Source organism: Chrysemys picta, chromosome 9 (genome assembly GCF_011386835.1).
Source record: "Chrysemys picta bellii isolate R12L10 chromosome 9, ASM1138683v2, whole genome shotgun sequence".
NCBI lineage: Eukaryota > Metazoa > Chordata > Testudines > Emydidae > Chrysemys > Chrysemys picta.
In genome coordinates this window covers 50,856,227-50,869,773 of record NC_088799.1, presented here as the reverse complement: position 1 = coordinate 50,869,773, position 13,547 = coordinate 50,856,227, and the positions used below count along the sequence as shown (strand labels likewise).

The 13,547-nt window shown below is 52.0% G+C and overlaps 1 protein-coding gene across 2 annotated transcripts in view; it reads right to left on the bottom strand.

Annotated features, from left to right (window-relative positions):
• Nucleotides 1-2,994: 2,994 nt before the first annotated feature.
• The window catches only part of TSPEAR (thrombospondin type laminin G domain and EAR repeats), a 77,234-nt gene continuing 66,681 nt past the window's right edge, over nt 2,995-13,547 (bottom strand). The window contains exons 10-12 of one of the 2 annotated variants that reach the window (XM_024108405.3): nt 9,694-9,881; nt 5,290-5,391; nt 2,995-3,849 (exon numbers count right to left, since the gene is read on the bottom strand). In XM_024108405.3, the coding sequence (XP_023964173.2) occupies nt 3,696-3,849; nt 5,290-5,391; nt 9,694-9,881 (444 nt within the window). In that variant the 3' untranslated portion in view covers nt 2,995-3,695. The remainder of the gene's footprint in view (nt 3,850-5,289; nt 5,392-9,693; nt 9,882-13,547) is intronic. The other variant, XM_042853451.2, reaches the window with a different exon arrangement.

The window sequence follows — 13,547 nt, the reverse complement described above, 5'->3', positions numbered from 1 at the left end:
GTAAAATACAGTCTGGCCATTTGTCAGGGGTGGGAAGGGAAGATGAAATATAACCAGGGCACTGAGCTTTGGCGTCAGTTGAAATGGCTGCATGAGTTGTTCTGGGACGGTAATTGGAGGTGGGGGAAGGACGGGCGGGGAGTGTGCTGTGGAGAGCAGCGGGCGGTGGGCACAGTGGGCCACACGCTTTGAGGACAGTCCTTTCTCAGCTGGAGCATTCGAAATGTTCTTTGCAGCTGGCTGGAAAGCACGGCTCTAAACCAGACATTACTGCTTAGGAAAGCCTGACTCAGCCACTCGGTGACACATTGGGATCCAGCCTCGCCCAAAGTCCTGGACTCCCTCCTGGCCATCTCTGCTCTCCTCCCTTTCCCAGGCGATACGGACATAGTTGAGGGAGGGATAGAGCTCAGGGACTGAACCAGAGCGAGCCCTCTCCTCATGTGGTAGCCCTTAGGAGGCTGGAGTTTCCAGGCAGAGAAGCATTCAAAGGAGCAGACTGGGGAGATATTCCAGCTTTGTCGGTGGGTGTCTGACCCCTGGGAAGAAGACAGGGTAGGATTATAGGCTAAGGCCATGTCCATACTACAGCTGTTAAGCACAGGTCTGGTGCTGCGGCTGTGCTGTTATAGCACCATAGACTTGTCCTATCCCCATCCATGCAGTTATTCCACCTCTCCGAGAGGCAGGAGCTAGGTCAATGGAAGAATCCTTCCATCAACTGAACTGCGTCTACACGAGCGGCTAGGTCACCGGAACTACCGCGCACCACGTTTCACTGCCCTGCGCGCTGTAGCTAGGTTGATCTAATTTCTAAAAGTAGCCCAGGTCTAGGCAAGAGAGGGGGAAACCAGTCGCTGGCTGGGTTTGGGGCGTATGAAGGGGAAATGGAAAGGGATCGATGTGGGGCCAGTTTTAGTGGGCGTGGAATCACATGGCAGCGTGTGAAGACAAGGCAGGCACTTGGCAGTGGGGCCCTAGCTAAGATGGCAGTGGGTTTCCAGGCTCTAGCAGTGCCACCAGCAGCAGTGGTCCTATCACTCATTATACACACCCTGAGCACCGGGCAGAATGGGTATCACAGCTATTCTGGAGCAAGCCAGGCAGCTGGGACAGGGCTGGGGCTACCAGGAGAAATCTGGAGCTGAGAGCTGGTCTAGTCAAGGCTCATTCTCTCAGTGCGATTTCCCGCAGCCATTGTCGGCTGTGTGCTAAAGGCCGAGTGCTGCAGGCAGGACGAGGAGCTGTGAGAAACAGACGTAACCTTGCCAAGAGCCCTCCATCCTCAGCCGGCTGAAATAGCCCTGCAGTCGGGGGTGCTGGGTGCTGGCTGGGGGCACAGGAGAAGGCGTTTGTACTTGTGATGTGAGCGAGGCAGGGGCAGGGTCTCTGAGCCAAAAGCCTCATTCACCTCCCCACTGTGCCCCAGCAGCATGAAATACATGCTCCGGTTTAGATTCCAAAGCCGGCAGCTAAGGGGAGGGCTGGGTTTGGCTGTGAAGCACAAATGGGTTTTTCCTCAGTCTTTGTCCGTTGTCTTCTGCCCATGCACTGGGGGCCCGGGGCCTGGCCCAGCCTCTTCTGCCCATGCACTGGGGGCCCGGGGCCTGGCCCAGCCTCTTCTGCTCATGCACTAGGAGGCCGGGGGCTGGCACAGCCCCTTCTGCCCACACACTGGGGGTTTGGGGACTCGCACAGCCCCTTCTGCCCACACACTGAGGGTTTGGGGACTCGCACAGCCCCTTCTGCTCACACGCTGGGGGCTTAGGTGCCAGCACAGCCCCTTCTCCCCATGCACTGGGGGCCCAGGACCTGGCACAGCCTCTTCTCCCCATGCACTGAGGGCCGGGGTCTGGCACAGCCCCTTCTGTCCGAGCACTAGGGGCCCAGGGACCAGCACAGCCCCTTCTGCCCATGCACTGGGAACCCAGAGGCCGGCACAGCCCCTTCTGCCCATGAACTGGGGGCCCGGGGCCTGGCCCAGCCCCTTCTGCTCATGCACTAGGAGCCCGGGGGCTGACACAGCCCCTTCTGCCCATGCACTGGGGACCCAGGGGCTGGCACAGCCCCTTCTGCCCTGCACTAGGGGTCTAGGGGCCCGCACAGCCCTTTCTGCCCATGCACTAGGGGTCCGAGGGCCCCTTCTTATTTAGTCTTGCCCCATATTTTCTGCAGTATTTGTCCCCTCGTCAGGACTCCTTCATCAGAATCTCTGTTCCTGGTGCTCCCGTCTCTCTAGGGGAATCCCCCCTTGGGGCACACTGGGGCTCCCCCAGAAGCACCCCCCAATGTGGGGGAGGACAATGGTCTTATGTTCATACAGGGCTTCTTCCCAAATCATCCCCAAGTGGTTCCATGCAGCCCCCCTGGAGGAAACGGGCCCGTTGTTTCAGAGCACTTAGTGCTGATGCCCGGGGGTGACTCATTAGAGTGCAGCTTCTTTCCCCTCTAGATCACACCCCAATTGTCTCCCCATGCTCCCCTCATATGCCCCTGCCGCCCGCATGCCCCCTCTCCTGGTGCTCAGCCTCCCAGAGCTGCTGCTTGGTGCACCAGGGGAGCCGGGGCAGGCTGGCTGGAGCGGTGATTAATAATGGCGATAACTCCGTGCATGCTCAGGGTTCAAAGGGGGCTCTGTCTCTGAGCCTACGGTGTGGTAGACCTCTGGTTGGTTAAGCAGAGGACCCCAAAGAAGGACGAGAAAAACAGGACAAAATTGCAACTGGAGCATTTTGCAATGTTCCCTCTGTGACTGTGAGTGAATATCTCACTAAAACAATTAAACAGACGCTTCCACGGGAAAATGACTTCGCCAGATTGGGGGGCAAGGGGCCAATGGTGCGAGGGTGATTTCCACCAGCTGAGGATCTGCCCTGCTACTCTAATGACTAAAATCCCTCTAAGTGCAAATCTCAGTGCAGCCATAACTGTGGAACTGCCACCACTGCCTCCATCATTGTAAGTGATAAATCATTACATCTCCATCTACCCCGCATGGTTGTAAAATATACCTATTGATTTCTGCAATATAAACACGTCACTTACAGGAAATGACTGGAAACAACAACAACAATGGGAGGAGGTTAGACAAACACTGCACGCCACCTCAGGATTACAGGCAGGTGGACATGGAAACAAGAATCAATACACCTTGGAGGACATGGGCAGCATTACCAGAGGACATAACCATGCAAGGCTTGTGCATCAGACCAATCAAATGGAGGCTGGACACTCCTCAGAGCTGGTGTTCTCACCCGCTGGGGTCTGCTGCAGAGTGAGCTAACAGATGGCTGCCTAGGATGAGTTTGAACGTAGAACTAGATTGTGCCCTCGGACCATCTCCACTGCTGCATGTTATCCGAGCTCAGAACGGCACCAGCCTGACAGCCGCCATCTGGCTCAAGCCGTAGCTGGGCTTGCATGGTGCCCCGGCCAGCTCCTGGATCGAGGAATGGGAAAGGTGCCATAGAACCACTTTCCCTGTCTGTCCAGGTCCTGCGCAGAGCACAGCTCAACCAACCCCAGGGATTTGGCTCTGAGGCTCTTCTTGTCTCGGCTTCAGACTTTCCCAGCAATCCTGAGTTGGCATATTTCCTCCAGGAGGATAATTCTAGCCTGGGCCGAGCCATACAAGTTGCTTCTTTGCCTGGGTCTGCCCCGCTCCTGGCAGCAAACAGACATCACTGAATAGCTGATCAGACGGTTTTCAGCTTCAGCACCTTGGAGAGTGGTTCCCTGGCACTCGAGTACATGAGGTAGGAGCCCGCCGTTGTGTGAAACGCTTCCCAGTCTCGACAGCCAAACGTCGGAAGACGATGAACTGCTACGAAGCCTTCATACCCTTGCCACCTGCAGCACAGAGGATATGCGTTAATACCCACAGCCTGGGTTTGCATCTCCAATGGGCACCTCCCCACGCTAGTGACTCTGAAGGGCTGTCTATGCTGCAGTCAGCGGTGGGACTGCAGCAGGTGTAGATGCACCCGAGCTAGCTCTGACCTAGCTAGCTCCAATAACAGCAGCAGTGAAGCCGCTGCAGCATGGGCCAAGCTACCTAGATCAAAGCTAGTTCAGGTATGTCCACGCGTGCTGCAGTCACACCTCTGACTGCAGCCTAGACAAACTCTTGCTAGTTCAAACTGACAGAAATGTTGTCCCGCAAAGATACATTGGCTAGATAGAGAAATGCTCCTCCCAGCCCCCATCACTCCATTGCAAGCTTCCTTATCTGGAAGGGTTGCAACTGGAACAGAACTAGAGGAAGAGCTCGCTGCTTGAGGCTTGGTGCTATAGTAGGCCTCTCCCCTTCAGGGATGTTTTGTGTAGTAGCAGACACTGGATTCATTCCCAGTCTGAATAGCTTCATACCTCTGCCCCCCCTACAGACAATGAGGCACTGATGACTGGTCATGAGATACTGAACCTGTTCCCTCTAGGCTGGTGGTTGAAAAGTCACCCAGTAGTGACCTAGAATGATCACCTGATGGCTGGGTGTGGTGGCCTATGGGAAATGGATTTGGTGGCCTCAGTCCAGGCCCTAGTGGACAGGGTCAGCACCACCCCACAGGTCACTGAGAGCAGGTGGGCAGGCTCAGCAAAGGTCAACGGGCAGCCCAGCCATGGAGACTCTCGCCCTGGTGGTGGCACCTCCCGGTCAGGATTGCAGTGGGGCAGCACACAGAGCTCGCGGGGCTGCTGCCCACACAGCACTGGTCCCCAGCCCGACAGAGGCCTGCAGGATGCTCGCTCGGGTACATTTTACCAGTTCTGCATCCACTGTGAAAAGCCTGAGGAGAAAGGCCTCTGCATGGGGTCCCCTCTAATCACTGTCCATGGGCACTGAACCCAACACATCTATTGGCCACAAGAGAGCAGTGGAAGGTGCTGTGTCTCTCCTTCTCTCCCTGCCTCCTCCTTTGGGTCCATTGCCTTGTTTTGCTACTTTTGGCTGAAATGGCCCAGCTCTGCATGGGTTAGAAAGATGCTTGCTTTGTACTAGGGCCCATTCAGAGGTATGGATCTGCAATCAGGTAATGAGAGTAGAAGGAAAGGGTGGAATAACTTCCCCTGTACATTTCCTGCTTGCTCTGCTTCTGGGCCACCTGCCCCCATGCAGAGCAGCCCAGAGCCTGAGGAGGCAGAGCAGGGTGACAGGATGAAGTGAATCACTCCAGCCTTCTAAGCCGTCTCTCTCTGCATTTCCTCTGGCCCTTGACTGCAGACAATTGACAGTGCCTCTCCAACTGCCTGTGGCGTTAAGATGGGGCCACGCTGCTCGGGCATCATTACCTGTATATAATACTGTTCACAGAGAAGGTGAATCCATCAAAGGAGTTTGCTACCACCAGAAAATAATCTTCTCCCACTGAAAAGAATTCCCAGTCCAGAGCACTGTGATAGGGAGCAAGCACACAGATGGGTCATTAGAACCATCCCTAGAGAGGCTCACCAGGTCCCTTCGGGGCATCAGCCTGCATCCGGCCCAGGGCAGCACAGAGACACAAAGCTGTTACCATCTGCTGGCCATTTCCTGGGCTTTGTGATGAGTTGGTGGCTCCACTCCAGTTCCTAGTGTCCCCGGGAGAAAGGCCATGACCACAGCTGGCATGGAGTGGCCGCGGCAGCAGGAGGGGATGATGGGTATAAAGTACCCTCCTCCAAACAGGGTTGGTCTCCCCAAGTCAGGGTGGAGGCACATTGGTGGGACAGTTTGCTGTGCCACTGCCCACAATGCACCTGTTTTGTGGATAAATAGCTGCTAATTCAGCCCTTTCCACAAGCACTTCATTCATAGCAAGCCTGGCCTCCAGTAACAGCCAGCTATGGCCGGTCCATATGTGGGCGTGAGTTATACATGCCACAGAGTCATGTTAGCCCTGGCCAGGCGAAGCCTTGCAAACTCAGACAATGCGGGTCATTGCTGTGGCTACACTGTAACATCTAGCACCACAAGAGGTTAAGAGTTGAATGGGTGACAACACCTTACCTCTTTTCAGCATGGTCAAATTGCACTGTAGTGTCCAGACTCAGAGGAACTGATACAGGGAATGATTAGGGATCACAGCCAAGCTTTCCAATTGATATACGCTTGCTGCTAAATTCAGAACCACACATGACTGGGCTGGGCATTGAGGAAGACAGAACTGGGCCCATATGCTGTATACAGAAGAGGCAAGATCACCCCTCCCTTAAAAGTGACTTACAAAAATTATGTCAGTCTGAGGGGAATGCAGCTCTTTCCACATAGAGGCAGGTTTTCCCCAAGCTGCCTTCAGTTATAATACATTTTGAAAAGAATCTTTTCAACAATTGATCCTCACACATTTTAGTTCCTATCATGTTCCAGAACCAGCTACCATTCAGCGAATTCCCAGCATGGGTCAGTGGAGAGGGAATGGGGTAGCCAGTGATTTTTTGTGAAGCTCCACATTTCTCAGCCAAGGTACAGTTGAGGTCCGGACTCCAGAGAAACATTTTTCACATCGCAATAACAATAATGATAAGAAGTAAATAACAAGATTTCGGGGTCCGTTCAAAAGCGGCTGGCGGTCTGGATTTGGCCTGCGGGCTGCCTATTGATTACCCCTGGGATAGGGCGTGGGTGGGACACAACAGATATTGCTGGTGCTTGTTATCGGGCCTGATTTTAAGAAGTGCTGAGCAACCTCATCTCCCATTGACTTCTGTGGTGCTGGGCAGCCCGGACTATCAAGCCACTAAGCTTGCTGCCTCCGTTTCCCTACCTGTAAAGAGGGCTAAAGCCCTTAGCCAAGTGGCTTGAAACCAGTGGCTGAGAACAGCCAGACTGGCACTATTTGTTATTGCCACTCTCCAAGCTCCACCCTCAGTGGGATTGGCTGGCAGAGATTTCATGGAGCACCTCTCCGTGTGTCCTGCAGACAGCTCCAGAGAAGTCGACCTGAATGCTTTGCTCCGGGGAATGGAGTAGGACGCTGCCCGTGTACAGGCCAAAGCACCAAGGACTCACCCGCTTGCCTTTTCGGTAACAGCTGCTGGTTGAGAGAAGGAGCGGGATACAGCCAGCTACGGTGGGGGCCTGAAACACGCATCCTCGCTTTGGTCTTGGCTAAAAGAGGCACACTGCCTTTGAGCAGCTGAGGTCATGTTGGGCTAGGACCCTGTCTGAGCGGGCTGACAAACGATGGCCAAGTAGCTCACCTATGCCATGGTGCTGGTGGCACGGAAAGGCTGATTTCCCACAGGAGGAGGAGTTCAGTTAAAGACCTACCAAGGTGCAGGTGGCTCGCAGGTGTTACGCCAATGCAGAGGGCTGGCAGCACTCATGAGGAAGGCTTGTTTGGGCTCAGTTTAAGACTCTGATGTGGAAGCAGCTGGCTGAGGGGAGAGCGGTCCTACCTGGCCCAGGGCTCTTACATCGTAAAGCCTGGCTGGCAATGTATCCATCCCCCTACGGTCTGCACTCAGACCGAATGGGGAGAAGCCTCCTTTCTGCTGAGCTACAAACGGCCTCTCGACACTCCCTTCTGTCCCCGGTCTCAGCACACACAAAGCTCCAGCGCCAGGCCTTGAGGCTGCCTGATCGGGATCGGCACTCTGAAATCTACCCATGCCCTGCCAGAAGAAGGACCTGGGCCTCCCCACTAGCTCAGCCAGGAAGATCCACCTCAGCACAGAGAAATGTGTGGAGCAGAGCGAAGTGCCTGTATCTGGATGGGCCCTGGGTGTGGTGGGTCCCCACTGGGCACAGAGGGCCGGAGCAATGGACAGAGACAATGAAGGGGTGTTTTCTTTTGTTCTTGTCTGGCTTTGCTGGTGATACGGACTTTGTAACCGAGCTCTGCAAAGGACACTGGGCCTGGTTCTCCTCTGCCTTGCACCTTGGGCAGCCTGTTATATAGTGCAAAGGGGACATATAATGCAGCCACTGAAATCCAGTGTGGGGAGGGGAAAATTGGGCCCAAAGTGGGGGCGGGGGGGTTCCTCTAACCACCTTCTCCCAGTACTATGCTAGTAGAACTCCCAGAGAGTAACTATCTAGATAGCTTTCAAAGTAGCAGCCGTGTTAGTCTGTAACTGCAAAAAGAACAGGAGTACTTGTGGCACCTTAGAGACTAACAAATTTATTTCAGCATAAGCTTTCATGGGCTACAGCTCTCTTCTTCAGATGCATAGAATGGAACACAGACAAAAGATATTATCACTTCAAAGTTTTTTCTTCTGCTGCTACTGATAGCTCATCTCAATTGATTGGCCTCTTACAATTGGTATGCGTACTTCCACCTTTTCATGTTCTCTGTATGTATAAATATCTTCTGTCTGTGTTCCATTCTATGCATCTGAAGAAATGGGCTGTAGCCCACAAAAGCTTATGCTGAAATAAATTTGTTAGTCTCTAAGGTGCCACAAGTACTCCTGTTCTTTTATCTAGATAGCTGTTCAGCCTACGCTCCCAACTGCTAAACATCAGATAACCACTGTAGCCAGCTGTGTCCTCCTCTTACACAACATGGTTCATTGAAACAGGACGGGAACAGATGCATTGGTGGAACCTTCATTGACAGACACGGGACTCTGCTTCTTCTGAGCACCACAGCCACCCCAGTCGTCAGTCTCCCTCCTTTGCTTGAATGGGAACATGCCTCAATTTCCAAATCTGGGGCCTGATCCTCAGCTGGCGTAAAGCAGCACAGCTATTGAAGTCCATGGAAGTTGGCTGTTTTAAGCGAGGTCAGGGTATGGGCCCTGGTGTTCCTACGTAGTGACTTCCTCTCGTCATGTTTCCCAAGGGGAGGGGGAGCGTAATCATAGGTGTAGTTTGGGGGGGCCTCTGGGGACACTGTCCCCACAGAGGGGAGGCATAGGGGTCACATGCCATTCCTTCCCCCCTATTTCTGTGGGTGCTGAGCTACCCTGCAGGGCTTGCTCTGCTCGGCCTGGGGGGCAGGGAGAGAAGGGGCTTTGTCACTGCCCTCATTTCAGCTCCCCAGAAGGCATGGAGCAGGATTGAGTGAGCAGCTTTTCCTGGGTCCTAATGCCCACCTCATTCCTCTACAACCATGAGTGCCAGTGGGGGGCAGGGGAGAGGGGACAGAGCAAGGGGGGGTGAGGAGAAGAGACAGTGGGAAAGGGAAGTCGGATGGGACGGGGGAAGAGAAGGGGAGAGGAAGAGGGAGGGGATGGGGAAGAAAAGGGGATACGGGAATGGACAGGGGGAAGCAGGAGCCCAGCATGTGACGTTCCCCGGGCAGCAGCAGCCCCAGCAAGGAGGCAATCGCAGCAGCAGTACAGCTAGGACCTCGCTGCAGCAGCCGGTGCCGGAGTGGCTGCCAGCAGCAACTGGGGCTCCCCCGTTATGCCGTCCTGTCCCCCTCCAGTACCAGCAGCCCAGGTACCACTGGGGGAGGGGGGAAGAGCCAGTGAACCAAGGGGACTGACTTCAGCATGCACATGTGTGTGCTTGTACATGGGTGTGCTTTGCCCCCCCAAATAGAGCAGTCAAACTACGCCTATGAGCGCAATTCCTGGCAGATTCAGGTATTATGTGAATCCTTGGGTTAAATTCTCTGCCCTGTGCTATGCAGGAGGTCACGGTCCCTTCTGGTCTGAAAAAATCTACGAATATCTAACTCTGTGATCACTGGAAAGGACATTGAATTGGGAACTTTCTGGGACCCAGTACAGATGTTTTTGCACTGAAAAAAGAGTTGGTACCTGTAGGTGAGAAGATCCTGAAACTTGACAAACATCTGTGCCGTGATGTTCAGCTCATAGATGGAGGAGTTGATGGCGTAGTAGTTGTTCGGCACTACGGTTCCACTGTCGTAACTGTGACTGTTAGCCACAGCGAGGAAGATTCTGTCTCCAATGCGAAAGACCTCCCAGTCGGCAGCACCAAAAGTCTAGGATGAAGCGAAAAAGTGAACATGGGTAACATATCTTTAGATTGTAGTCAGGCTTTTCACACGGTCCTACATGACATTCTCATAAACAAACCAGGGAAATGGGGTCTAGATGAAATTACTATAAGGTGGGTGCCCAACTAGTTGAAAGACCATACTCAAGGAGTAGTTATCAATGGTTTGCTGTGGAGGATGTGCCTAGTGGGGTCCTGCAGGGGTCAATCCTGCATCTGGTATTACCCTGTTTCCCCGAAAATAAGACATCCTCCGAAAATAAGGCCTACTTACAGTTTTGCCTCTCGTTGTAATATAAGGCATCCCCCTGATAATAAGACCTCCCCGATAATAAGGCATCCACCGATGTGTACCGTATTCTTCTTCATTGAAAAATAAGACATCCCCTGAAAATAAGACCTAGCGCATCTTTGGGAGCAAAAATTAATATAAGACACTGTCTTATTTTCGGGGAAACAGGGTAGTCAATATTTTCATTAATGACTCAGATAATGGACTGGAGAATATGCTTATAAAATCTGTAGATGACACTGAGCTGGGAGGGGTTGCAAGCACTTTGCAGGACAGGATTCAAATTCAAAATGACCTTGCCGAATTGGAGAATTGGTCTGAAATCAGCAAGATGGAATTCAATAAAGACAAGTGCAAAATACTTTGCTTAGGAAGGAAAGATCAACTGCACAACTACAAAATGGGGAATAACTGGCCAGGTGGTAGTATTGCTGAAAAGGATTGGGGGTTGATAGTGGATCTCAAATTGATTATGAGTCAACAATGGATGCAGTTGCAAAAAAGACTAATATCATTCTGGGGTGTATTAGCACGAGTGTCATATGTAGGACCCAGGAGGTAATTGTCTCTCTCTACTTGTCACTGGTGAGGCCCCAGATGGATACTGTGTCCTGTTCTGGGTGCCACACTTAAGGAAAGATGTGGACAACTGGAGAGAGTCCAGAGGAGAGCAACAAAAATGATAAAAAGTTAAGAAAACCGAACTATGAAGAACGGTTAAAAAAACTGGGCATGTTTAGTCTTGAGAAAAGACAGCTCCGGGGAAACCCGATAAAAGTCTTCAGATATGTTAAGGGTTGTTATAAAGAGGAAGGCAATCAATTGTTCTCCATGTTCACTGAAGGTAGGACAAGGAGTAATGGGCTTAATCTCCAGCAAGAGATTTAGGTTAGATATTAGGAAAAACTTTCTAATTATAAGGATAGTTAAGCTCTGGAATACGCTTCCAAGGGAGGTTGTAGAATCTCCATCCTTGGAGGTTTTTAAGAACAGGTTGGACAAACACCTGTGAGGGCTGGTCTAAGTTTACTTGGAACTGAGACAATACAGGGAACTGGACTTGGTGACTTCTTGAGGTCCCTTCCAGCCCGACATTTCCATGATCCATGAATAATTTTTAATGGAGGTCTCAAACCTATTACACAGGTGTGCGTAGACCCGTGTTAGGCCACATTTCAGCAGAGCATTTAAGCACATGCTTTACTTCAAGTACCATGTGCATGCAGAACTGTAAGGGTACTTGGTTGAATAGGGATGGTTTACTGAATCAAGGCCTGAGAAACTGCATGGTGTTGCATGGGAGGACAAAGCATTGCACAGTGCGTCACCTCTCATCCCCAGCAGCTTCACACTGTGACGCTATTATACATGTATCAGGAACAGATGTCGTACGCGCTATTTCAGAGGTGGTGATCCAGAAGCTACAATTGTCACAAAATACTCTGACCAAAGCTGTGAAAGAGAAGAGATTTTGGCAGCTTCAGGGCAGGCTTTTGGGACACAGGTTCTCCTCCCCAACACTAGCACAGTCTCTGGGTGACAACCTTTCCCCAACATGAAGCAGATAGGAAGCCCTACCTGTTAGAACGACACACTTAGGAAGATCAATGTCCAGGCAATTTGATTTTGAGGCCATAGTTTCCTTAGCTCTAGTTCTGAACTTTCTGTTCCTTTTGTTAGCCCCTGCTGCTTTAGGAAGGATAGGGATTTTCACAAATCTTAAGGGTAAATTTAAAAACCAAATTGGAAGTTTGCAATTTCCCATTAAAAAGAAATCAAGCTCTCCAGACATGGAGCAGTGTCTGAGAAATAGGACTGAAATGCATCTCCGACTTGTGAGAATGTACCTGCCACATTTCACTGGTTGCAATTTGGAGCTTGTTAAATATTCCTCTATGAAAGAGAGAACATACCCCAAGAGGGCAATCATGCCCTGCCAAAAACAACTTCCACACAGGAATTGGCTGTTATGGCCTGAAACAAGTCCTGCTGCTGGTAACTGGCGGAGAGCGGCAGCTTTCTGAATCCTCCAGTGGCTCTTTCCCATAGCAAAGTGTTCCAGTAAACCCGGATTTCCTCTCAGAACACTCGTTTCCCTGGCCCTCTGGGGACTTAAATCTCAGCACCATCATCGTGGATTTAAAAATCACAAGGAAGGGAGGGAAGGTGAAATTGTATAAATAATGAACCTTCCAAGGAGCCTTGAGCAGGGGTGTGGCAGCGCCATCAGGCGAATGATTTGCTGATTTCAGCCAGTTGTTTTCTCAGAAGGATACAGCAAGTGACCTCGGTGAGTCCCTTTCTTTTCTGGGCCCTGGCACTGTCTAATTAGGAACACAGGCTATTATTCAGTAGGCAGAACTTTTACTCTAGCTCCAGCGAGACCCCCGGTAGCTGCTGTCCTGGATGTCACCCTCGGAGAGCACAGGCTGCAGCTCTAAGGGCTGGGCGAGGAGAGCAGCCAAGCGTGGGTACTTGCTTTTCAAACGAGGACAATCTGGCAGATGAACACTCAGGAGCTGGGTCAAACCTACGCTGTGTTCTTGGTCTTGCTGTGAAGGCAGCTCCTGGAGATAGAAAGAAACTCCCAGCACTCAGCAGAGACTGCTCCAGTCAACGGGATGAGGGTGAAATTTAAGTCAATGGCAAAACTCCCACAGACTTCAGAGGGCTAGAGTTTCACCATCAGTGTCGGGTCCTGCTTGGCTAGCGGGCTGGGGATCACTGGGCCTGAGAGGGCAGAGGTGTGTATGGAGAGAAGGGCAGAGAGGTGGAGCCGAACAGTTTGGTAGGGATGGGGAGAGCATTACGCTGCTGTCTCAACCAGGGCTGCTCTCTCCATCAGCCTGCCGAGCCCTGCTGCTCTGCTGATTTGGAGAGTGGCCTGCAAAGTGACTTGGGAGATCCCCACCCACCCAGCAATGTTTTCCTGGGCAAGATAATGCAGCAGGGGCTGTATAGGTCACTTTTTCTATATCCAGAGTGATTGGAAACTGCTGTGGAGAGTTTGGGCTTGTTTGTTGTTCACATGGTTTCTGCTGCATGTTTGAGTCAGCCCATGGCAGGATGCACGAGGAGCTGCTGTAAAGCTGTGAGGAAAGGCAGGCAGCATTCAAGGAGCTGCCTCCAGCTCTTCTCTTCTGCTGGTCTGTTCGGGTCTCGGCCTGTGAGCTCATCAGGGCATGGACATTGTCTTTCCAGCAGTCTCTAAAGTGCCTGGCACACTACTGGAACTGTACAGACAGCAAACATTAATATGTGCATTGACGAAAGCGGGTGTGTAATGGGGTTGGGGTTGAATCTGAGGTCATATAGCCCCGCCCAGCGCTCTACTATTCCTCTCCCCTGCTGCCCCAAACC